Source organism: Pteronotus mesoamericanus, unplaced genomic scaffold (genome assembly GCF_021234165.1).
Source record: "Pteronotus mesoamericanus isolate MK-2021 breed Mesoamerican mustached bat unplaced genomic scaffold, CSHL_Meso_final contig_702, whole genome shotgun sequence".
Lineage (NCBI taxonomy): Eukaryota > Metazoa > Chordata > Mammalia > Chiroptera > Mormoopidae > Pteronotus > Pteronotus mesoamericanus.
This window is the reverse complement of record NW_026555239.1, coordinates 5949498-5971795: the sequence shown is the minus strand read 5'-3', so window position 1 is coordinate 5971795 and position 22298 is coordinate 5949498. Positions and strand designations below refer to the sequence as shown.

General features: G+C 65.1%; 1 protein-coding gene across 1 annotated transcript in view; it reads right to left on the bottom strand.

Moving 5' to 3' along the window:
* Positions 1–22298, bottom strand: part of TBC1D22A (TBC1 domain family member 22A) — a 152449-nt gene that overhangs the window by 58179 nt on the left and 71972 nt on the right. Inside the window, exon 9 of the mRNA XM_054582600.1 lies at positions 4184–4293. Coding sequence (XP_054438575.1) covers positions 4184–4293 — 110 coding nt within the window. The remainder of the gene's footprint in view (positions 1–4183; positions 4294–22298) is intronic.

Below are 22298 nucleotides of genomic sequence, written 5' to 3'. Positions count from 1 at the left end.
AAATCCACAGGCCCGTGCACGGGAGCTTCCCTCGAGGGCAGCAGTCCCCCACGCTGTCAGCCAGCCACCGAGTCCCCGAGACCCTTGCACACGGCCTGCGACACCAAAGCGGCTTTCATAACCACGCCAAGACGTCAGGGACCTTTGCCCCCAGACTGACACCAGCACTCAGCACAGAAGGGGCGGGGACAACAGAGCTGGCACTCCGGCCTGGACCCAGGCAGGGCCACTCACCGTGCTGGGCGGGGCGGGGTGCAATCTCACTTGATGATGCAGGGAAAGTTCTTGATAATTAATAGTGTGTTAAATCTCGACCCTTCAACAAACATCTTTTCAATATTCTGAGTGGCAAAATGGGAAGAATATACAAAACACTTGAGACGTGTAACCAAGAAACGTGATTTCTTCAAGCAAAGCTCTTTGCTGCAATTGTCTGAGCTGTGAGCTGAATTAGATGCATTTTTCAAGAAACCTCATTTGGACTCAAAAGAAGCAGTAAGATGCAAACTTGTTCATCACACTCGGGTATCTGCAGACATGTTCTCAAAAACAACAAAGTTAGCCTGTCACTTCGAGGAAAATAACTGACAGTATCTGCTACAAACATTTGAGCTTCGAAGCCGAAATCTGCGCTTTGGAGAACTTCATCTGCCCCTGGGGGCCAGGTGGCCTCTTCCCAGGAGGTGGGGGCCGCAGGGGCCGGGGGTTTCAGACGCTGTGTGCTGGTGCGTGCCCACTTGTAGGAGGTGTGTGCAGCTCATGAGCGAGGCTCTCGCACACGACCAACGGGCGACGTCACAGAACCAAACGTGGGCGACGGACCCAGAGAGGCCGCGGCCGTGCTGTCACCGAGTGCAAACGTTCGTCGACACGGGTTAGGATTTCACGTTGCAACGGGTCTTTAAGATACTACCATTTGTTCGTCTGCATGGTACGCGTCTGAAAAAGGAAGCAGGGCGCCCCGGGTGTCCCAGGGGCGGTCAGAATGCGCCCGCTCCAACGGCCCCGCTGCGCTCCCCTGCACTGCGCCATGCGGGGCCGTGAGGGGCCGTGAGGGGCCGCGAGGGGCCGTGAGGGCCCAGGCGCCGCCCTTGCGCTTAGGCAGTGAGAGCTCTGCAACGGGCAACGCGATGCCTTTCTTCTCACTAAACACTTTTGTTTTAGGAAGTATTTCTGAATCACAAAATGTTCCTTACAATAACACGCAACTTTATCGTGGCTACTGTTTTTAGTCACTAAGGACGTGTGAACGATCTTGGCTGCAGTTCTAACGCGAGCGCACTGATGGGAGGAGCCCAGGTGAGCCAGCACTCTGAGGGCTCGGTGTGGGGGGGGGCCCGAGGCTGCACAGAGGGACGGAGGCGGGGCCCCCTCAGGCTTCCTCCCGGACGACCCGGGCCACAGGGCAGGGCTGGGGCCAGGCCTCCTCCGCACCTGGCCCCGGGCAGGAACCCCGGGCTCCGCGGCGGCCACCTGACCACGCCGCGCAGGCAAGCCCGGCGGCCGGCGGCGGCAGCTCCGCGCACCCTGGAGGACTGGCGCCCCTCTGCAGGACTCCCCTGTGCCCGCTGACCACTGTCCAAAATGTCCCGCATGCCCAGCCTCTGCTGGAGGGGCTGCAGTCCCTCTTCCCCGCAGCCCCTCCCAGGCGCAGCCTGCCCTCCCCCAGCCACCAGGCCACCACTGCTCAGGGACAGCAGCGGATGGTGACGCCCGTGCCCCGAGGCCCGTGACCGGCACCCGGCAGCTGGAGATGGTGGGCACTGACCACGCTGCGGCCCAGGGCAGAAGCAGAGGCTCCCAGCCAGGCCCCAGGGGGAGCCCCAAAGCACAGCCACTCCCACCGGATGCTCCCGGGCAAGCGAGGTGAGCGGGGCGGTCTCCCCTCCGGGGCTTTGCTGGCAAATGGAGGAATCACTCCCACTTCTTTTGGCAGGAGAAGGAAGGGCAGGGCAGGGAGCCCCACGCTCCCGAGTTCACATGCGGGTCCCGCACGGGCCGCCCCAGCCGGCAAGCGGGTCCCCTCCGGGCAGGGGGCCAGAGCCGCCCGTCCTGTGCCGAGGCGGGGCCACCCTCGGAAGCCGCCCTGCCTCCCCACCGCGAGGAGGACCCCAGGCTGCCGGCCGGCCCGCGGCGCTCACTGCTGGAGCCCTGCGGGCAGAGGTGCACCCTGAGCACGGCGGACGGCAGACCGGGCTCAAGGCCTCGGGACCCACGGCCACGGCCACGGCCAGGCGAGCCAGCTGCACTCACAAAACCAGCAGGAGTTTCCCCAATGGTTCCGGCAGGGCAGCGATGCGATGAAACGTTCCGGCTCGAAGAAGAAAGGCAAGGGCGGGGCGGGGCCAGGAGCAGGGGCGCAGGGGCGTGCGCTGCGCCGCGGGCCGGGCCCTGAGAGGCTGGCACCCTGCTCCCCGTCCGTCCGGATCTGAAACCAGCTCGAGCCTCCCATCGCCCAGACTCGAGCGCCGCAGTGCTGGTGTCCCTGGGGCCCGTCCCCTGAGGGGTCTCTGCACCCTGAATCCTGCTCACGTCCACCGACCGTACGGGGCGGGGGGGCAAAGACGGGGGCGGCCCTGGCTGCTGCGCACGGTGAACATGTAACGCGTGCACCGGGAAAGCACCGTGCCCTCCACGCGCCCCCCTTGTCACGAGGCCTCCTGCAGACAGCAGAGCTCAGTGAAGACGGAAAAGCCGCCGTCAACCTCGCCGTGCGGCCGATCGACTGTAGCTGCAAGTGGACGCTGGGTGATCTCGTCAGGAAACAGCGGAACTTCCATCACTCGTCATCAGAGAGCGACCAGTAAAATTTGTAATGTTCCAAGTTATAATTAAATCCCTTTTCTAAGTGGGGGAAACTCTCAAGTTTTGGGAGAAATACTAAAAATTATGAAAATACAAAGCAGGAAAATGATCAATTGCTGTGCAGGCCAAAATCGGTCAGTGGCGGGCCCGTCCTCCTTCACGAGACGCGGAGGCAGCCAGAGGCAGGCGCGCCGGCCGTCAGACAGACACGGGCTCCCGGTCCCCTGCGGCCAGCAGCCCGGCCGTCACCCGGGGCACAGGGCGCCCACACCACCCCCTGCCGCAGGCCTCCCGCTGAGCAACTCGTGTTCAACCTCGAACCAGGCAGCTGAGCCTGGCCTCTCCCTTCGGCGGCCTCAGGAGCGCCCCCTGTGTCCAAGGCTCGGGAGGGGCCGGACCCTGGTGAGAAAGGCCCACGAGGAGGGCGGCCACACCTCCTCTCCGCAGTGGGCACGCCCCTCTCCGACCGGGACGAAGGCCCTGGGAGAACGCAACCCGCACGGCCGCTCCCTGCGCCGGCCGCCCTTGCACTGCACCACCCGCATCTGGGGGGCCAGAGCGAACGAGCCCGCAGGACCCCCACGGGCCAAAGCCTGCGCCGCCGGCAGAACGAACGGCCCCTCCAGGGCTCACGGTATCATCCCCCATCCAGGCCCTGACGAGCACGCAGCTCGCGCCTCATCAGGACGCCCTCACGTGTCTGCCCCTGTCCCAGGAGCGCCCGTGGAGGCCTCTCACCTCGCTCCCCTCTCCTCCCCCAAGTGCCAAGCAGGGCGCCCAGCAGGAGCAGGCGACCCCCGGCAAGAGCGGGCGCCCAGGAAGGGGGCCTCCCACGGCCCACCCCGCCGGAGGGCCGTCCAAAGGCTGCCGCCCTCGGGCCGCGCTTCACTCGCCTGCAGCACCCCTCCCCGCCACGTGGGGAGGGTCTGTCCCCCAAATGGCTTCCACGAAGTCACCCTGGCACTGGGAGACCCGTGGCTTTTTTGCAGAGATCCCGGCCACTGGCCCCTGTTGACATCCAACCCGGCGGAGCCCCAGCGGTGGGGAGCAGGCCCCCCCAACTCCTGACCGCGAGCTGCAGGGCAGTGGGGCCCTGGTTACAGGCCCCGCCACACGAGACAGACACCAAGGCCGCAGATCTGACGCCTTCGGAGGCGCAGACCCCACGACTGCAGCTGCCGCACACCGTGGCTGCCGCCCGCCCGCCCCCACGGAGCCCCGGGAGCAGAGCCGGGAGGGAGAGCAGGGACCAGGCCCTGCTGGGCTGAGCCCCAACCGTGGGGGCCCCATCCCGAGGAGCGCGCACTGCCCGGCGGCAGGGGCCACGCAGAGACGGGGCGCCCGCGTCGGCGGGGGCGGGGCAGGGCGGGGCGCTCACCTGGATGCCGTCCAGCAGCCGGCTCATGCACCAGTAGGTGTCGGCCTCCACGTTGCGCAGCACGTCCGTGGGCACGCGGGACACGTCGGCGACGTCCACGTCCTCCTCCTCTGCGGAGTAGGGAAAGACACCGAGCGTTACCCCAGGGCACGAGGACAGGGCACCGACGTGGCGGGCCGGGCGCGGGTCTGTGCTCAGCCGTCGCCTCTGCAGGCCCCGTTTCTGCTGCTCGGGCCAGGGCGTCCACCTGCGGCCCAACGCAGCATCATAGCTGGACTTAAAACCCGGAGTTTCTGTGTGTGCGACCGCATGTCGCAGTGCATTTAATGCGCATCCCGAGACAGCCCTTCTTCCGCTGCCGCAGCCCAGAGAGGCCCAAAGGGTAGACAGCCCCGCCAGGGAGGTGACTTGTGTCTCTTCCCCCTCATCACTTAATGGCTCTCAATTTTAATACCTAATCAGAGGCAGGTAATTAATATTCTCAATCCTCTCCAATTCATTAAGGTCATTAATACATTGTGATTGCTTCTCAGGCATTTCACATCCTAATAAGAGAGAACCTAAATATATTATTTATTCCTAAAAGATATCTGAAAGTTTTCCGTAACATTTTAAAAACTCTGTTTCTAAGAGATGCACATATGCGTTTGGTAATACCTCCTCCGACAGCCTATTTCCAATGTCAGAGGCTCCAAAGATGCGGCAGGCAGAGCCTCCCGCGCGGGCCAGCAGCAGCGCAAACGTTTGCAAGGAGGAGCGGGCAGCGAGTCCGCCGTCATCCCTCCTTGAGTGGAAAACCCTAATGAGGAAGCGCAACTTACAAGCCTCAAAGTGCAAAACAGATGCCTAATTGAAATGGCTTATCAGACATTTGAAGGAACTTTAGATCCTTACAAAAACTGCTGCCACCCAGCATAATATTCCTAAGTGTCTAAAAACTCATGTACCCTGTTTCTAAAATTTTATTTACTTTCATTTTATTTACTATGCATCTTTGCAAGGAAAACAGATTTAAAGTTGAAAACGTAAGTGTTTGTTAGGGTGTCAGAGAGTCACTGGATACGAAGGTGGGGGCGGGGCGACTCCTCAGGCCCAGGCCCTGCTCCGGGCCGGGCCCTGCCCAGAGGCCGAGGGCGCCGCCTCTGCGGGACGGCCGACCCCCTGGACTGCAGGCTGGACTCAGGCCCCCAGGAGCGCCTGGGCGCATCCCACCCGCCACGAGGCCTTCCCCGGGCACGCGCCGGTTCCCAGACACAGCACAGGCGGCCTCCTTCCGGGGCCCCGCAGGAAGGCAGGCGCTGCGGAATCGACCCCACGCCCGCCCACGGAAAGCGGCTCGGGTCAGACTCTCAGTCCCAGGGCACCGCGGCCGCGGCAGCGGCAGTGGCAGACGGCTCTGAGGCCTTTCCCACCCACATGCTCCCTTCCAAGGGCCTTCAAAGCTCTAAGACCCTCCCTTGCCAACGTAAAAGGCAAACAGGGAAACACAGTCGCACTAGGAGGCGAGCTCCCTCGTGCAGAGAGCAGCTGGGCCACCAGTCAGGCAGCCGAAAGCCTCAGGGATTTGTGTATGCGTTTAGCTGGCTTGTTATTGTACCCAAGGAAGTGTGGGTGGCCTATGGGAAGCGTCATTTCTCACGAAGGGCCATTTGTTACTCTTCACTGAAATGAAGTGATGGTATTTAACTCAGAGAGCCCCGCCCCCGTGTGTCTTGGAAAAGCTGACTCGGAACGGCCTGCATCACAAGGAGAGACGCCCGTCCTGCCGGGGGAGTGTCTGCCGACAGGGGACCGCATGGACACTCCGGAAGCCCCGGGCTGTGGCCAGAGACAGAGCTGAGGGACAGGCCCCACGGGCAGAAAACATCCTGGCTGGCGGGGGCCACCCCCACCCTGGGGCACGGCCCGGCAAGCCACCAGCAAAACCAGCAGGTTCAGCACAGGTGCCACCAGTTAGATGCCCATCCGCTAAACCTCCCGCCACACCACCCGCCACACAGACCCAGGAGACTCACACTGTGGGGTGGGAAGGAGTCCTCAGGTCACAGCCCCAAAAAGGCCAGCAGCCAGGACTCATCTGACCTCAAGACCCTCTGACCCCAAAGGTACGCACTGCCCCCGTACGGGCCATGCAGCCGGGCGGGGACCTGGGGAGGACCCCCGGACAGGGAGCCCTGGGGAAGCCGCGTGACCAGCAGGCCCAAGGAGTCTGGCGCTGGAGGCGGGCGGCTGTGCAGCCTCCACGGGACGGGGCGCGGCTTCCCAGGCACGAGCCACACACCGAGGGGCGGGGGAGAGGCCAGGGCGGCTGCCCCACAGGACAGCAGCCGGTTGGCTAAGACCACAAGTGATGGGAAACCATGAAAGCTGAGGACCCCCAGGCAACCCTGGGGTTCAAAGGGACAAGGAAAAGTTCACAGGACACGAGAGAACGGGCAGGCGGCCGTCCGTAAACCGGGGGGGCCCAAGTACCGCTGTGCGGGGGCCCTCACAGGCCGCCCCCAGCCTTGGGGCCCGGGACTAGCGCCCTCCCACCCAAGCCCCAGGGACGCTGCGCCCGCCGTCCGCAGGCAGCGGGCCGTGACGGCGGGTGGGCCGCACGCACCCTCCCCCGAAGGGCCCGGTGGACGCTCCAAGGTGACATTCCGCTGAACGTTACGTTATTTACACGTTATTATAAGCGATGGCATTTAAACCCACCGGTTTCCTCAGAGGTTTCGCGGCATCCCCCCCCCCCCTTCTCCACCGACCACAGGCACACGTGGACAGGGCAGGTGCGATCCTGGGCTGCCTCCCTGGGTTACAGCCGGGGCACCGTTACTGGGGGCCGGTGGGGGGATGGGTGAGGGAGGGATATGGGCGGGTGGGGAGGGGGAACATGTAGGTGGGTGGATGGGTGAGTAGATGAGTGGATGGGTGGGTGGATGGACAGGTGGGTGGGCGGGCAGGCAGCACGGAGGGGCAGAGCGCAGCTTCCCCGTCCCACGGCGCACCCTCCCAGGCTGGGGCCCATTTCATCGGAACGCCACTGAGCGAGCTCCCCGTCCGGAGGACAGGGGCCTGCAGGGGGCCCCTGGGCCGGGAAGGGATCAGCCAGGCCACACACAGGTGCCCCTGAGAACGGAGCCCGAGCTCCCTGCACAGGCTTCACGGCCGCCTCGAGGCAGGACAGCAGGAGAGGAGGGACGAGCTGCCCCTCGCTGGCACGCCCGGGCTGACACCAGTCTAGAAAAGTATCGCTTCAGGGGTGAAAACAACAATCCCTCAGTCACGAGACAGGGCTCCCACCCTTCTCCATGACGGGCGGAGGAGCCTGTCACCACGGCAACCCCAGCCGGGCTCCCGTCTCCCGAGGGGGCTTGCCCCGCGGGCCCTTCTGCCCCCCACCAGGCGGCCGGCTGGAGGCACAGCGGGTCGTGAGCGGGGTGCTGGCCGGCTCTTGGCACGACGCTCGGCTGAGCCCCCGGCAGCGACCCGGCAGGGCGGCCAGGCAACCGGGACAGGGACGCTGCCGCGTAAGCGGTGCGGGGGCGACGGGGGCTCCGGGGACGCTGGTCCCGACACAGACTCAGTGCGACCCTGCGGGGGAAGCCGCACTGGCTGGGGAGCCGGGGCACAAGGCGGGGCGCGTGGGGGGCGCAGGAAGGGAGCCACTGCAGCCCTGGGGCTCCGTCGCTCACGTGCGCCAACCCCGCCATGACCCTCCTCCCGGGCTCCTGAGCCTCCCCCGCGCCCAGCGCTCTCCTCCTGAAGGCGAGCGGCGTCCCTCCGCGGGCTAACCCGCCTCCCCCAGCTCGGGGGGGGGGGGGGGGCGGGCGCGTAAGCCCCGGCATGCGGCGAAACGCAGCGCGAGCCGACGGCAGAGCCGCGGGAAGAGCGCCGCGCCTGCTTGGGCTGCGGGCGCCCGAGTCCCCGCGGGAAGCGGCTCTGGCCGCTGAGCGGAGGGCACGTCTGCATGGGGGGACCCTCGTTCTCGCAATGTCATTTTTGCAAAAAAAAAAAAATCCCGGCCTTGCCACATTCTTCTGGTTGGCTGGGTCTTCGCGTTTTTGACAAGACTGTGAGTAGGAGTTTTTGTTATTAGAAATGCTGTTTATTGCAACACTGACTGACTCTATCAACACGAACTGAGTCCCTTACATGCAGAAAAACGCGGGGCGGGGACAACGCAAAGGCCCAGGAGGCCGCGCGAGTGTGAGCCTGGGCCTCCACCCACGGCCGCCCCGCCTCCACGAGGGGGGCGCGGGAGCTGCTCACCTACCACACTTGTGGGCCGGGTTTACTTACAGGGAGATGGGGCTCCCAGGCCACGTCTGTAAAGACCAGCCGACCGGGGGTGCGCAGTGTGGCAGGGACCGCTCAGGTGGGCGCACAGGACGCGAGCAGAGGGCACGTGGCGCTCGAGCTGAGCCCTGGGAGATGGCAGGACTGAGCACACAGTGACGGGACAGGAGGCGACGTGAGGCAGGGCCCGCGGACCCCACTGCCCAGCGGCTGCACAGGGCGTCTGCACCGCGGAGGCGGGAGGCCGTCGCGAGGGCCCCGCGCCTTGGGGACACCTGGCACGCTGGCGTCAGCAGGCTTGGGGGTCCAGGGGCCTGGGCTCCGGGCTGCCCTGTGGAAAGGAGGGGAGAGGCCGCGGCCAGAGCCCGCGAACCCGACCACGACCGAGGCGCAAACGCAGGGTCTGGGCACCTCCCGCAGGCGGCCCGCGGGCCCTCGCCCGGGCAGTGAACGGACTGCCACCCGAGAGCACCCGCCCAGGAGGAGCGGGCACTCCGCCGACGGTCGGAGCCAGAACCCAGGGGAAATCAGGCTGCGTGTCCTGTGGAGAATGAATAGAACGTAATCCCAATCTCTGGTTAAGAGACATATCCAAATTACTGCTGCACAAGACAACAGGTCAAGTCTGACTTTCTCCTGCCAACGACAGAGCAAACCGCACGACAGTCAACAAGGAGCCTTTGTCCACACACTGTCACGTGACACGCTCTGGTCCGCAGGCTGCCGGGGGGAGGCTGGCACCCGAGAGCACCCGGGGTCCCTGATGTCCAGGGGCAAAAGGGCCCATGAAGGAGGGGCAGGTGGTTGAGACTCTCTCGAGTCTCTGTGAGCCAAGCGCCTGAAGAAATGACTTTGATTTCTGCGCTGCCACACGTGTGCTGAGTTTACAAAACACAAAGGTAAGGATGCAAGCGTGGCATGTCGTGAGCCACGCAGAAACCTGAAGACGTGACTGAAGCTCTAAGTTGCTGACGTCTCTGTCTTTGTTCCGCATGGGAATAAGCTCAGACGACAGGCCTGAAAATGTCTACAGCACTTGCAAAGCTGGACGTAGTGTGACCGCAAAGCACGCAGAGATGCAACAGGGTCCGGAGGTCCCTTTGAGTTGGTTGTGGCAGAACCCAAGGACAACCCTGCAGCAAGTATATAACTTGAATTTGGGGGCGACGTTTAAAAAACACTCAGGCGATGCTTGACATTCATCTGCCACGTTTCCTGCGACCCTGGGTGGTTTTCAGTGTCCAGCTGCCTTAACGTGTTGGTACAGCAGGGGTGCGTGTTTCCTCAGAGGCGGTGAGGAAACTGGAACTCGACCCTAAAGCTACGTGGGAGAAAAGACGACAGGCCACTCACCACCCAACACCAATCACCAAGAAAGTGAGGGGAGCACCTCAAAGCAGCGCCGGGGCCAGTCTGCACCGACGCGCCTCCCTGGGAGCGCCCAGCAGTTTCGGGGACTCCGCAGCGCTTGCAGGCCCGGGCACGGTCTGCGCTCTCCCTGTGTGCCCAGGCCGCCAGCGGGCCCCCGGGCCACACTCAGGTCAGCGAGAAGGTCCGTGAGTGGAGTTTCAGCAGGACGGCGGACAGAACAGGGTTCTAGAGCTGGGCCCGCCCCTGCGCCTCACGCCGAGTCCAGGGTGGACACTGACGAGCTGTTGGAGGCGGGCGAGGAGACACTCGGTGCAGCGGGGACAGCGGCTCGGGCTCCTGGCCTCCTGCTGGGCCACCGGCGGCCAGGCGCCCCAGAGGGAGAGCACAGACAGGCTCACGTCCTCGCTGCCGCCCTCCACCGCGGGGCCGCAGCTCTCAGTGGCCGGGCTCCTGGGGCACAAACCTCCAAGGCGCCCACAGACAGAGTCGGGGCTTTCAGAGGTCGGGGGTGGGTGGAGGGCTGTACAGGCTCGTCGTACTAGGTCAGCTCCAATCCCAGGGCACTGAAATCCAGGGCCAGCACTGAGCACGGTGGTCGGGATGAGTGGGGTCAGACAGGCCCAAGCCTGTGCAGACGCTGAAAGGGGCACAGAACACAGAAGGCGCTAGAAAAGCCACAGGGCACAAAGCAAACCAGAGCACACCCATGCGGGCTCAGGCAGACAGACCACTGCCAGCGGGTCCAAGACGGGGGTGGGTGGAGGGTGGGGCCCGGGCCTCCGCCCCGGGCAGGCCCTCCCGAGGAGCTCAGGGAGGCCAGAGCTGCCCGGAAGGACGGGGGCGGGGAGAGGGGCCCGGGGCCTTTCCCTCCAGCGCCCCCCCCAGTGCTGTGACAACAGGGGGACAGCCTGGGCCCCCACAGAGCCCGCACGCCCAGGCCCACGCGCTCACGGTACCCAAGCGGCAGGCCGGCTGAGGCTCGCGGGCTGTCCGCGGTCCCCGTCACGTGGCCTGGGAGGCCGGGGCGTCAGCACCGCCCTCTGCAGCAGCGCCGCCCGCCCGCCCGCCCATACGGCCCCTGCTCTGCCCGTCCCCGCCCTGTGGGCAGGGCGCTCACAGGGGCAGGGCGGCCCACAGACGCCCCGCCGCTCACCGTCTCCGGGGCCTGCGGTCCGGGCATCTCGCCACGCGAGCTGGGGAGGGCAGGCCAGGACCCCGAGGTCCTGCAGATCCCATCCGAGTGTGACATCCAACAACAAGAGTTTGGCCTTGCTGCGCTGGCAGGGTGGACGGCCGGGGGCACTGTCATCGAAGCTGCCAGGACCCCAAGATCCTGCAGATCCCCATCCGAGTGTGACATCCAACAACAAATGCCCGGCCTTGCTGCGCTGGCAGGGTGGAGAGCTGGGGACACGTGTCTGTCATCGGAGCGGCCTCAGTGAGCCCAGCCAACACCCATCTCATTTCATACTTAATTAAAAGCTTTACGTTTCAGCCGAGTGGAAAGAATAGCCGTGGCGTGGTATAGAGGGTAAAACCACGCTCCATGATCTTCCATGAGTTTCACGGAAATTCCATGAATTTCGCGAAAGACCTCCAACACCCAGGACGCCACCGCTGTCTCCCAGAACGAGACAGACGCAGGAGCATCTGCCGGGCAGCTGGCAGGAGGGAGTCTTGTCTCTAAAAATGAACGATGATTCCCCCAAAGCTCAGTCCGCAGACAAGACAAAGATCCAACGGTAACTGTTGAGGAAGAGCCGCAAAGCCCACTGCGTCTAGGCCCTGGGGACTGGCTCCAGGAGCCCGGAGCCTCGTCTGCCAGCCGGGGGTCCAGAGAGCCCCCTGCGGGCCCGCAGGCTAATCCTGGCCTTCAGAGACCAAGCGGACTGAGGAAAGGGGGCACCAGAGGGGCACACCAACAGGGGCGGCCGCGCATCCCAGCTCTCCACCACTGGAAAGTGGTCCGGGGCGGGGGCCCTGCCTCGGCAGCCTGCCCCTCCCCACCGTGAAGACAGACGGCTAAGCTGGCACGGGACAAAGGAGAACCAGACACCGGCTGCTGTGGGACCTGAGAACGGGGAGGCGCTGGGCAGGAGCACCGCCCGGGCAGCGGGCTCTCAGCCTCGGGGCCAAAGGACCTGCCTGGTGGGAGGCACCTGGCCCCGCCCCAGCCCAAGAGGAGGCGGCTGCAGGGCCAGGAACGCAAGTGCGGCGCCCCCGGCAGAGCCCTGTGCACCTGCCTCACTGGGCCAGAGCTGAGCACACGGGTGAAGGTCCCCGTCCTACTGGTCTCACTTACACCCTGTCAGACGCTGAGAAAGGGTTCCTCCGGGACTCATGCTGGAGGCTACTTGGAAGCCGGCGTGCCCCGACCGGCCTCGTCTTCCCGACGCTGGACAGGGAGGGGCTGGTCCGGGACCTGGGGACCAGCGCCCGCGAGAGCCGGCCCTCCAGGCGGGGGCGACGCGCCTCCCTACCGCACCCGGCGCTCCCCGCACGGCCGCTTCCCCAAAGACGGCCGGGGCCACTCGCCTCCCCCGAAAAGCAGGGGGTCATCTCTTTGACCATGGCTGATCTGACAGACAGAAACAGAGCTGCATTATTGGTTCCATTTGCATTTTCATTACTCGTGAAGCTCAACCTTTTTTTAGTTTATTAGTCATTTGTGTTCCCCACTTTACAACATCTCTGCTTATTTCCAAAAAGAACTTAACTATCCATTTGCTCTTCACAAATACAAGAAACAGCTCCTGAAGACACCCACTGCCATGCACAAGCCCTGCCCCCGCGGTGGAGAGACCAGCAAGGCGGAGGGCGGGGCGGGGGGGGCCGGCGGCAGGGGGCAGGGGGGATGCAGGGTGTGCGGGGTGGGGGGATGTGGGGTCCACGGGGTGGGGGGTGGGGGGTGTGTACGGGATGGGGGTGTGGGCAGCACCAGCTCAGTGGCGTCCACGCGAGAGGCGCTACCGGCCGACTTCGTCCTGGTCCACGTGAAGCCTGAAAGAATGGAACTCGAGACACAGTTCTGGGTGGCTGGGAAATAACTCCCTGTTTGACCTTTCTTACTCAACTCCATATTAGTGTGCTTTTAATCAAGTATATCAATATGTACTAATTAACCCTGTTTGGAATAAGTCAAAATTAACAAACCCCTTCAATAATAAATCAAAACCTCACAACGGGTATTGTTGGTTTTGTGAGTGACGCACCGCCTCACACCAGACCGAGCTCACACCGCACACCAGACCGAGCGCCACGTCACCGGCGCGGGCCACACCGCAGGGCGCCCCCGGCCTGCCCCACACACCACTGCCAGACTCACCAAACACGCCTCCGAAACGAGGAAAATAGCTGTCGAGAGCCACATCTTATTATTCAACTATTAAACTTTCTTAATCATCAATCAGCTTAATCGCTCCTGACATGGGTTATAAATAACATCCTGTGGCTCAACAGAATAGTAGGAGGATAACCCTTTCACCGCCAGAGCTGGTCAGAAGTCTCCTTGGCAGGGGGATGGGGACCTGCCCAGCCTTCATTTCCATTTCAATCGGGTATGACACTCAGGAGCCTTTTGCTAATTTATGCAAAAACAAAGTGAAGAGGCTGCTCTATCGCACTGCACAGCATTATCTTCAATTAGATCCCTAATGGGGAGATGACCCATTTCACTCTGGCGCAAATGAATGGAGACGTCAGTGCCCAACCACCAACCACGTGCGGCTGCCGTGAACCCTGTCCCCGCCTCGAGCCAGGGCTCAGGGTCCCACGCGCCTGCCCACGCCTCGCGGACAGCCTGGGGCTGCGGCAGCCGGACAGACACACAGGCACTCACAGCTGAGAGCCGAGGACCCGGAGGGGCCTGGCCGGCACGGGCGGTGCTGCTCCCTGCGCCTGTCACAGCGCAGAGCCCCACACAGGCGGGGCTCCCGGACGGGCTGCGGGGGTGGGGGCCGCTGCGCATCGCGGCTCCTCACACAGGCCCCCCGCTCCTCCTCTGCGACGCTCTCGTAACCCAGTGACTGCGCTGCGAGCGTCTGCCGGCCTTTCTGAGCAAGCGTGGACTTGAAAGGCCTGGGAGTGACGCCGACAGAGCCGCCTGGGGGGCGCCCGCCACACACGGGCAGGAGGGCACGTGGCGACGGAGGCCACAGCGCCGGCCTCCTCGGACGGGCCGTCTTGCCCAGAGCGGGAGGCAGAGGAAGAGGGAGCCAACAATCCAGACCCTGAAAGCTGGGTCAGCAGAGCTGTGCCGCGGCAAGCACCCGGTCGCCTTGCTCTCCCAACCGGCAGCGCTGCCCACGGCGCCCCAGTCGGGGCCCGGCCACTCACCAGCGTGGGCCCCTCGTGGGCACGGCCAGGCCCGCTGCCTCTCCTCGGCCTGGCACGCTCCGCCGCTCCTCCACGGAGGTCCTCGGGCCCACACTCACAGGCCCACCGCAAACGCCGCGTCTTGCTCGGGGAAGGCCGGCCCCGTAGCCACTCCCAGGCAGTGGCGTCCCCAGGGGGCCCCAGGGACCAGCCAGCGCTCAGCCCGGAGAGGACAGCGCACACACACAGAAGGTGGCGCACGCTCACCCAGGGCTCTCTGGTGTGTGAGGTGTTTCCTGTTTCGTGGCGTCTCCGAGGCCTCGCTGTCTGGAGCCCAGCTGGGCGCAGGGAAGGGGCTCAGTCCCAGGAAGCAGGCCGAGCAGAGGCCGGCGGGCTCCGGAACCACGGCGGAGGGGCGGGGCGGGGCCGGCCACGGCAGGCAGGCCGGCAGCACCGTGAACCCGTGAACCCGTGAACCCGTGACTGAGGCGCTGCGGGCAGCCACCCAGTGCCTTCTGAGAGGCCGCTCCTGGGGCAGGGCTTCGGGAGGGCGAGGCCGCCCTGGGGGCCACCTGAGCCCGTAGGACACAGGTGGGACTCCAGGGTGTGGCCTGTGGACCACAGCCCCAGTGGCAAACGGGCTCTCCCCTGGGCAAAGCCCAACTCACCGATGGCAGACACGCACCGCGCACATGCTGACGGGGAAGCCTGCCCGTGCCTGGCGCCACGCGGCCCGGCTGTCAGGCACCGCGCCCCCGGGCCCCGCCCCGACAAGCGGGCCGCTCTCGCCTGCTGGGGAGGTGAACGGCAGACCCTGCAAGGCCACAGGACACGTGCAAAGTCATACAGCCTGTGAGCGGCCGGGCAGGAGTGGAGCTCGGCCTTCCTGCTGGAATCTAAGGCCCACGTGTGGCCTGCCACGGCGCCAGCGTGTCAGCGAGGCTCGGGAGGGCTCCACCGGCCCCTGGAGCTCGGGCAGGGCCTGCGCTGGCATCGGGCCATGGGGGCTCCGCCGCCTCTGGCTACAGGCACTGAGCAACGAGTTCACATCCCCGCTCCTCGGCTTCCTCACCTACGAACCGTGAAGGATAACATCACCTCCCCATCGATGGGCTGAGAAAACCACGCACACACAGAACCAAGCTTAACAAAGTGCCAATACACGGAAACACTCGACGAACGGCAACACCACAACGGGTGGACTTCCGCGGGAACGCCAGCACACTCCCAGGAGGGAGAGAGGGAGAAGGAAGAGAAATCGCAGCGGCCCTCCGAATCGCGAGGACCAGGCCGGGCGGAGACACGGGAGGACATCGCCGACGTCCTGAAGGACACACTGCCAGCCCAGGATTCCATACCCAGGGAAGGTGCCTGACACGAAGAAAAGCAGAATAAACACTTTTTCAGACAGACAAAAGCTACGTTACAAGAAATGCTAAAGAAAGTTTTTCAGACAGAAGAAATAGGACATGGTATCCGGTAGAAATACAGAGCTACACAAACAAATGAGGCAGAGAGGCAGCAGCAAAAACAAACATAAGTATGAAAAGCATGTTTCCTTATTTGTAATTTCTTTAAAAAAAAAAAAAAAAAAAAAAAAGCTGACCGTGAGCGCCTGGCGCAGGGGCCTGGAGCACCACCTCCCACCAGAGGGCCCAGGGCTCCGTGGAGGGCGCCCCCTTCCCCGCGCACACACACGACCAGGAGCCCGTCGGGGGGCCTAGGCGCCGAGGAAAAGGGTGCCCAGCGGCCACCGCGGAATCCGAGAGCGAACCAGAGGACGTGGAGCGGGACTGCCGCCCAGCAGAGGGACTGCACGTCCGAGTCCGCACTGGCGCGTGTGACTGAGCCGCTGAACGCCTGGGGGAAACGGACACACCTCTGCGCGGCAATGTCCCGAGTAACTTACGCGGGTGCTCTACCCTCCAGCGGGCGGCGCCCCTCGTGCCGCGCTTCGGACTTCCCGCCGCAGAGGACAGAGGGACGGGGGAGAACAGGAGAAGGGCTTGCCGTGGGGAAGCCCGGCAGACACGCCTCCGCCAGGCCGCCAAGGCCGGCACCCACCGCGGCCAGCGCTGCGGACGGCGCGCGCCCGCGGCAGAAGGCGGCCCCAGGGGCTTTCCCGTGTTCGCTCGTCCCCCCAACCCTCACCCCAGGCTCACGCCGGGACGAGCACCCGCAGACCCAGGGCGGGGCCGCTCCACGGAACGCCTGGCAAGCACTCACACGACCCAGCTCATCGGGAACCGTCCCAGCCCGGAGGAGCCGAGGACACCGTGCGTAAGCGCCATGTGGTGTCCGGGAAGGCGCCCTGGAGCAGGAGAACAGCAGTGCAACCAAGGGGACCTCCGCACAGACCGGGTGTCAGCGGGGGCTCCGCAGCTGGGACGAAGGCACGAGCGCGAGACGCGAACGTGGAGGGGAAGGTGGACGGGCGTGGGGAAACCGCGGCCGTTCTCACGGCTCGTCCGCAAAAGCTGCAGCCACAGGGAGCCAAAGAACCCAGCTCGGAACCGGTGGGGGTGGTGTCATCTGCGCCCCTGCAGCTGCCGGGGACACCCGGGGCCGGGGGGACACACGGGCATGGAGCGCTGGGCAGGCCTGGGCTCGGCAGCCGATACCTGACGGCACCAGGTCTTCACCCTGCAGGCCGGCTCTCCCACCCAAACCTGCTAAGAACAAGGCCTCCTCCCCCCAGGAAAACGTGACACGCACTGGGCATCGTTTTGGGAGATTCACAGAGTCGCTGAAAACCACTGGTGGACGTCCAAGTACCGGGAGCGGAGAAGCCACCGACACGCAAGGTGTCCCCCAAGCACAGAGTGGGAAAGGGCGAGAACGGGCCGGCCCAGGACCGGGGACGGCAGGGGCGGTGCAGCCAGAGGCCCCCCCGCCCCGGAGCCACCCGAGGAGGGGCGGGCTGCAGACAGCGGCGGAGGCCGCGGGGCGGGCGCCTGTGGCCTCGGACAGAGGCTGCCCCCGGAGCCTCTGGTGCCACGTGCCCCCGGACGCCCACATGCCCTGCGTCCACAGCACACACCTGCGTGTCACACGAACAGCAGCCGGCGTCCGGTTGGCTGCTGCTCTGAACAGAACAACTGGGCCCATGGGCCCATAGTAACTGCCCGCAACAGGCAAGGAGAAGGGGTCTGAGCCGCCCCCCCGCCCCATCCGCACCGCAGCCTCCTGCGCACCCGCGCGTCCCCAGGGACTGTCACGGTGCCTGTGGGAAAAGACACACCTGCCGAACAAAGCTCTGCGCTGAGCCTCCTGCTGGACGCTCCGCCCGCCCCGCGGGCCGTAAACCAGGGCTGTGCGCTGTGCGGCCCGGAGGGAAAAAGCACACCGGTCAGCGCCGAGACGCCCGCCCACCGCCGTGTCCGTGGCAGCCGACGGCTGGCCCAGGCGCCGGCCCTCGTGACGCGCGATCACAGAGCCAGGCTCCGCGGGCACAAACCGGCATCGAAGGCTGGGGCAGCCCCCGCCCGAGCGCCTCGCATCGGACGGCCCACCGCGGGGAGCCCCGCCCCGCCGCCCCGGGCGGCACACCCCTGGATCACTCCTCGGAAATGCATGATGCCCGAGCCGTGCAGCCCAGCGTGCAGGCCCTGAATTAGACACTGACGCCTGGCCCCCGAACACCGTCATCTCCCAACGTTCTTCTGAAGTGGCTTTGAGTTCGAGAGACAAAATGGTGTGTTATTATTGCAGCAGCGACAACTTAAACAGAAAGCGCATTAGCACTGCAATGACAACAAACGTGCGCACCCGGGTTTACCTCCGAGGCACCCCAGCTCCATGCGCGCACTCCCAGCCTCCGGCGAGGGCAGAGGCTGAGAGCGCTGCCCCTGCTTCGCCGATGGCAAGTGTGAGGCCGAGGAGCGAAGAGCAGAGGAGAGCTGGGGACGCCTAGACTGTCAGCGCCCACGAACACGCAGGTGGCCTCACACACATCTCCCGGCAGCCCCACCCCAGGTGCCTTTAGAGAGCGAGGGGTGTACCCAAGGGTGTGCGGGGGCCCAGAGTGGGCCGCAGGCCAGCTCCGCGGGGTGGGGCAACCCACCGCCCCAGCGTGTCCTCACGCAGTGCATCAGGGGGTGCGCGGACGCTCTGTGGGTCCTCGCACGGGAGCCTGCCCGGCGCTGGCGCGTGGCTGCGGGGCCATGTCAGCAAAGGAAAGCGGCCACTTCCTTTGTCTCCTTGGTCCGGAAACTCCCGCTGCCACCTCCCGAGCCCCGCGCAGGAAACAGAGTGGAAGCTCGGACCCGGAACAGGACGGCGTGAGCCACAAGCCACGCCGCTGCCCCCGCCACCTGCCCTGGGGTCAGTCCTGCATTTCACGCGTGGGGCAGGCGCCCTGTAAACGCCGTTCTCCCTGCACGAGAAGGCGCAGCCTCTGCCCCACGGGGACGACAGCCACAGGGAGGCGGCGGCAGCGGGTCCCCGGCTGAGCAGAACAGCCTCACGCAGGGGCTGTGGGCCAGCGCACAGAGGCACCCGGGGACTCGCGGCGGGGCAGGCAGTGAGTGAGCCCACGCCCGCGCAGGATGGGGCCGTCCCCGCGGGAGGCCGGGGCGCAGGGCCATGGGGCAGAGTCACAGTCGCACAGAAAAGTGTCTAAGGCAGCTCCTCCAGGCGCCTTAGAAAGAACTGCTACTGTTCCCACCAAAGCCTTGCTCTGGAACCGAACCAACCGAAGGGAAGGAACATACAGCTGTCTTGTCCATGGAAGAAACGAAGCACAAACGAAACCTTCTCTGAAGAACTTTGATCTCCTGGGTCTCTTGTTCGCCTGAGACATGTTCGAGGATGCACAGTCGGCACGTCGCCCTCTCGGTCGGTCTCCGCTACTCCGGCCCTCCGTCCGGAGGCCTGACTCCCAGGCAGCCCGCCCGGTGCTGCACACACGCTGCTCCCTTGCCCGCCGGCCTCGAGGAGGCGAGTGCAGCAGGTGGGAGGGGCCAAGGCCTCGGTGGTCCCGGCACCACGCCCGAGAGGAGGGGCGATGGCGCCCACAGAGCGGAGGCCGCGGAGGCCAGACCGCTGTCCGGGCCCCTGACCGCACTCCGGGCAGGAGTCCTGCCCCCATCTGACGCAGGTGGGCCTGTGGGTCTCGGGTGTGACACAGGAGGACAGAGATGGACAGGGGCGAGGGCAAGGGGAGCTGCACCCCCCGGGAGGCGGTCAGCACAAGGAGAAACCCAGGGCACGCGGCGGTGGGACAGGCGGCCCCCATCGCCGGCCGTCAGTCACACCTCGCTCACCCCTCCGTCAACGCTGTTCTGCTCGGACGCCTGCAACGCCCCCTGGCTCCCGGGCGGCCCCATGGCTGCTGGCCCCATGCCCTGGGTCCCGCAGCGGGTCTGGGCGGCCCCACTCCCTCCCTCCCCCAGCGGACAAGCACCGCCCAGCGGACAGCTGGCCTTCGGAACACGGTCAACTCCTCCAGAGTCGGCTCTGAGACGAAGTCACGTGGCAGGTGCTCCCTTTTCCTCCTCAGTCACTCGCCCCGAAGGAGACGTGTCCTTGGAGAGTCACTGTCCTTGCCAGTTCCGCCTCCCGCCCCAATCCTTCCCCACTTCGGCTGTGTCCCTGGGTCCCTTATACACGCTCCTCCGCGCGACCCTGCCCCTTCCTTTCCCGTTACCCTCCCTTCTCTGCCCCCCGCTCCCGTTACTGTCGGTTTGTTTTTATTTCAATGCCCCTGGTTATGCTTTGCTTGCTTGTTTGATTTGTTGATTCGGTTCCACTCACGGGTGAGATCATGTGGCGTTTTTCTTTCACTGTCTGGCTTGTTTCACTCGGCACAATGCTCTCCAGCCCCATCCACGCTGTCGCGAAGGCCAGGAGCCCGTCGCTTCTTTCTGCTGCGCAGTGTTCCTCTGTGTGAATGCAGCGTTGTTCTCCGCCCCAGCCACGTGCTCCCCAGAAACCGTGCTGTTACTTGGCTGTTCTACATAGAGTCGCCGGGCGCCACACAGGTCACATGCAGGGGTCGCATGGAACTTCCTGGACCCCAGAGGCTCTTTCTTAGATATTAGCATGTTCGGAATCCTTGAATACTTACTCGGCTCTTATTATTGAAACAAAAACTCAGCAGCCTGACGTGCCAGCTTAGCTAAGCAGCCGAGGGAGCGGGCCAGAGTCACCGTTTGCAGTTCCCCACGACAGAGCCCCCAAAACACCCCGAAGAAAGAGGCAGCAGTGGTCAGGGAGACATCTTCACAAAGGGCGAAAGAACACCTCAAAACGAAGTTAAAATGAAAAACCGCAACAAAAATAGTGGCTCCCTGACCGGTATTCACCAGGAACACCACGCAGACCGAGGCCCACACTGCAGGAAGGCCCAGGCCCAGGGCCCCACCCAGGGTCCTTAACGAGCCACGTTCCCCCTGCTGCCACGGCCACGCCCAGCGCGCGAGGGCATTCCATCTGCGGGGCGCGGCTCCAGGCCCCACGTCTCCCAGGCGGGGACCCGCAGGACCACAGCCCTGCCCGCCCGCGCCTGCGCTTTCCACGTGACCCTTTCACAGCGTCAGCCCTTAAACCGGGGAGGCGCTGGCTGCCTGCCACGCGCGCTCCAGCCCTGCAGGCAGGCGACCCGCCCACGAAGCCCGGCTCCCTCCGGGCCAACCGGAGCCTGGTGCTCCGGACGCACCGCACCCCGGAGGGTCGCCTGAGCCCGCTCGCTGCTCCCAGCACAGGCCGGCACCTTCTCGGCACGGCCCCGCTCCCGCGTCTTCTGAAGGAGCAGACGCACACTTCTGGGACGGGAGCGCACAGTGCTGGGTGCGGCCAGCCACCGAGGGAGCTGGGGTCACATGCTGGCTCCCGCCACCCCAGCGCAGGCCGAGCGCAAGGACGGCCACCCCTGGGTGCTGGTCCAGCTGCTGCCTCCCTGCGCGCGTGCACTCACGCATGCATATGCACACCCGTTTGCCCAGCTCCTGACTAGGCCCCTCGGGTCACGGGTGCCGTCAGTCCCGCAGGGCGCAGGAGCTGCCCGGCGCTCCACCGGCTCCACCGCGCCCCGCCCGCGGACGGCCGCGCGTGAGGACTGCAGGGCCTGCCGGTGCATGACGTGCACACCAGCGACACGGGCGGAGGCCCCACTCCAGACAAAGGCCTGGTGGCAAATCAGGCTCAGAACACACCGAAGGCCGAGCGAGAAGACCTGCTCTCAGGCGGCCGCAGAGCCAACATCCAACGCTGTCCTGGGTAAGAGCCCTGTGAAGGCCATCGGCCCCTAAAGACCATCGGCCATCGGTCTAGTGGTACCTCCTCGAAGACGTGACCCGTGACACAACGCGGGCTTTGTCCAGAGCCCCTGCACACGTCAGCAGGGGCGGGGGACGCGCAGGGGCCACACCAACGCTGGGGAGCGAGGGCGCCCCCCCCCCCAGGGGAACAGTGGGCCTGCCCTGGTCTGCGTGCGCGTCCCCCGCGTCCACGTTGAAACTCTGGCCCCCTGCGGCGATGGTCCTGGTGGGGAGGCGCTCGGGCCGAAGTGTGGAGCCCTCGAGAGAGGAGCTTCGGTCCCCATGAAGGACCCCGCAGAGCCCTCTCTGCCGGCCTCAGCCAGGAAGCCCACGCCGGGGCACACCGGCCGGGCCCGCTCTCTGGCCCTGGTCTCCAGCACCGTGAGAGACAGGGCTCTGTGGCTGCGAGCCCGCCCAGCCGGGCTGAGTCGGTGCCCCCGCTCTCCTTGTAAGCAGCTCTACCGAGAGGTGACTCACCTATGACGCAATGCAGCCACTTCCGGCGGTTCTCGCGTGTTCACTTGGCTCTGCGGCAACCTCCGCAGCCTACTGTCAGAACAGTGCGTCCCCTCCCATTCTGTCCCGCAGTCACGAGCGACCGCTGACCTGTGTTCTACAGATCTGCCTGCTCTAGACATTTCCTGTCGATGGAGTCACACACTGTGTGGCCTTCTGCGACTGCTTCTTGACCTGGCACGACGTTTGCGAGGTTCACGCGTGTCAGACCGCGGATCCGGCCCACCTGCCCCCCTTCTCGCTGCTGCTAACAGGACACTGTTCTGGCATCTGGACACACCCATCGGCCCAGGGACACTGGGGGCGGGCCAGCCCTTTGCGGGCTGCCCTGAGCGCGCTCTCGCGGGGCCCTGCAGAACCGCTGCGCTGGC